General features: G+C 42.7%; 1 protein-coding gene across 1 annotated transcript; it reads right to left on the bottom strand.

Moving 5' to 3' along the window:
- Nucleotides 1-450: 450 nt before the first annotated feature.
- Nucleotides 451-897, bottom strand: LOC142175256 (uncharacterized). Its single transcript, XM_075241838.1, has one exon. The coding sequence runs from the start codon at nucleotides 895-897 to the stop codon at nucleotides 451-453; it is 447 nt and encodes a 148-aa protein (XP_075097939.1).
- Nucleotides 898-2,127: the final 1,230 nt, after the last annotated feature.

The following is a 2,127-nucleotide window of genomic DNA, read 5'->3' as shown; positions in this document are numbered from 1 at the left end:
CGTATCCAAAACGGAATTAGGTCTGAACATAGTTCATGGGATAATGACGAAATATGATGAAACGACCGAGCCTGACTCAGGCAGCCTACGTATCCAAAATAGAATCAGGTCAGAACGTAGTTCAATTATAACAGATGCAAAATGATGAGATTAAGAAATGAAAATTGTCGAGTCTGACTCAGACAACCTACGTATCCAAGTGGAATCAGGCCAGAACGTAGTTTAATTACAAAAGACGACTGAATCCGATGAGGATTTCTTACGTATTCCTTTCTGAGGAAATCAAGTCGGTGTAGTTCCTGAACAACATACAAAAATGACATTTGGTTTTCTATTACAAGAGAAAGGGGTAGAGAAACTGAACCCTACGTAGGTTGCCTACGTATTCCTCCGTGGGAAGTCAGGTTGAACTTAGTTCTGTTGCATCAAAAATCCTAACTCTATCTATCTTCAGGCGTAATATCTCTTGATTGCGTCCAAGTTAATGGGCTTCGTGCTGACTCTTCCATTAGTTTCTGCTAAGATTAGAGCTCCACCAAACAGTTCTTTGTGTACCACGTAAGGACCTTGCCAATTCGGTGCAAACTTCCCTTTAGCTTCTTCTTGATGGGGAAAGGTTTTCTTTAGAACCAACTGCCCCGGTGTGAATTGACGAGGCTTCACTCTTTTGTTAAATGCATTAGCCATCCTGTTATGGTATAACTGTCCATGGCATACTGCATCCATTCTTTTTTCATCAATGAGCATGAGTTGTTCTTGCCTGACGCGTATCAACTCTGCATCGTCCAATTTTGCTTCTTGAATGACCTTTAAGGACGGTATTTCGACTTCTGCGAGTATCACTGCTTCAGTGCCATATACCAACATGTATGGTGTTGCCCCAGTAAATGCTCTCATGGTAGTCCGATAACCTAATATAGCGAAAGGAAACTTCTCGTGCCATTGTCTGTGATTTTCCACTATCTTTCACAGAATCCTCTTGATATTCTTGTTAGCTGCCTCGATTGCCCATTCCTTTGTGGTCTGTAAGCTTTGGAATTGCGGTGGACAATTTTGAACTTCTTGCAGATTTCCCTCATGAGGTCGCTATTGATGTTGGTGACATTGTCAATGATTATAGATTCTGGTATCCCAAATCTGCAAACGATTTTGTTCTGGACAAAATCTACCACTACCTTCTTTGTGACGGCCTTGTAAGTAGATGCCTCGACACATTTGGTGAAATAGTCGATGGCTACCAAAATGAAATGATGTCCGTTTGACGTTGCAGGCTCTATGGGTCCTATCACGTCCATTCCCCAGGCGGTGAAAGGCCAGGGTGAACCCATTACATTTAATGCATTTGGTAGAATCCGGATGAAATCTCTGTGGATCTGGCACTGGTGACACTTCTGTACATAGCAGATGCTGTCGCTTTCCATAGTCATCCAAAAGTATCCAGCTCTCAAACTCTTCTTGGCTAACATGAACCCGTTCATTTGGGGTTCGCACATCCTTGCATGTATTTCTTCCAACAGTCTGGTTGCTTCGGCAGCGTCTACATATCTCAGCAAACCTAAGTCTGGGGTTCTCCTGTACAAGACTTCCCCGTTGAGGAAAACGTGGTTTGCTAACCTCCTAAGGGCTCGCTTTTGACCATTAGTAGCATTTTCTGGGTACTCTTGGGTCGCAAGGAACTTCTTGATGTCGGGATACCAAGGTTTACCATCTGGTTCTTCATTCGTATGGAAGCAATAGGCATGTTGATCCATGATTTTTTTCTAGATGGGGTTGATGCAGTTCTTGTCTGGATGCTGAATTATAGATGATAAGGTCGCAAGGGCATCAACAAACTCATTCTGAATTCTGGGGACGTGCTTGAACTCAATCTTTGTGAACTTCTTACACAACTCCTTCACGCAGTGCAGGTACGGCAGTATCTTGACTTTTTTAGTTGATCATTCTCCTTGGACTTGGTGGATTATCAAATCGGAATCTCCTATGACCAAAAGTTCTTCGATGTTCATGTCGACCACCATTCTGATTCCAAGGTTACATGCCTCGTATTCAGCCATATTATTGGTACAAAGGAATCTTTTCTTTGCCGATGCTGGATAGTGTTATCCAGATTCTGTAATCAGGACTGCC

This window comes from Nicotiana tabacum, chromosome 21 (genome assembly GCF_000715075.1).
Source record: "Nicotiana tabacum cultivar K326 chromosome 21, ASM71507v2, whole genome shotgun sequence".
NCBI classification, from domain to species: Eukaryota; Viridiplantae; Streptophyta; class Magnoliopsida; order Solanales; family Solanaceae; genus Nicotiana; species Nicotiana tabacum.
Note: the sequence above shows the minus strand (reverse complement) of the source record. Positions and strands in the feature narration are given on the sequence as shown.

Bases quoted from the DNA above. Each gene is read 5' to 3' on its own strand.
- LOC142175256 (XM_075241838.1), bottom strand. From the start codon at position 897: ATGAGAGCATTTACTGGGGCAACACCATACATGTTGGTATATGGCACT.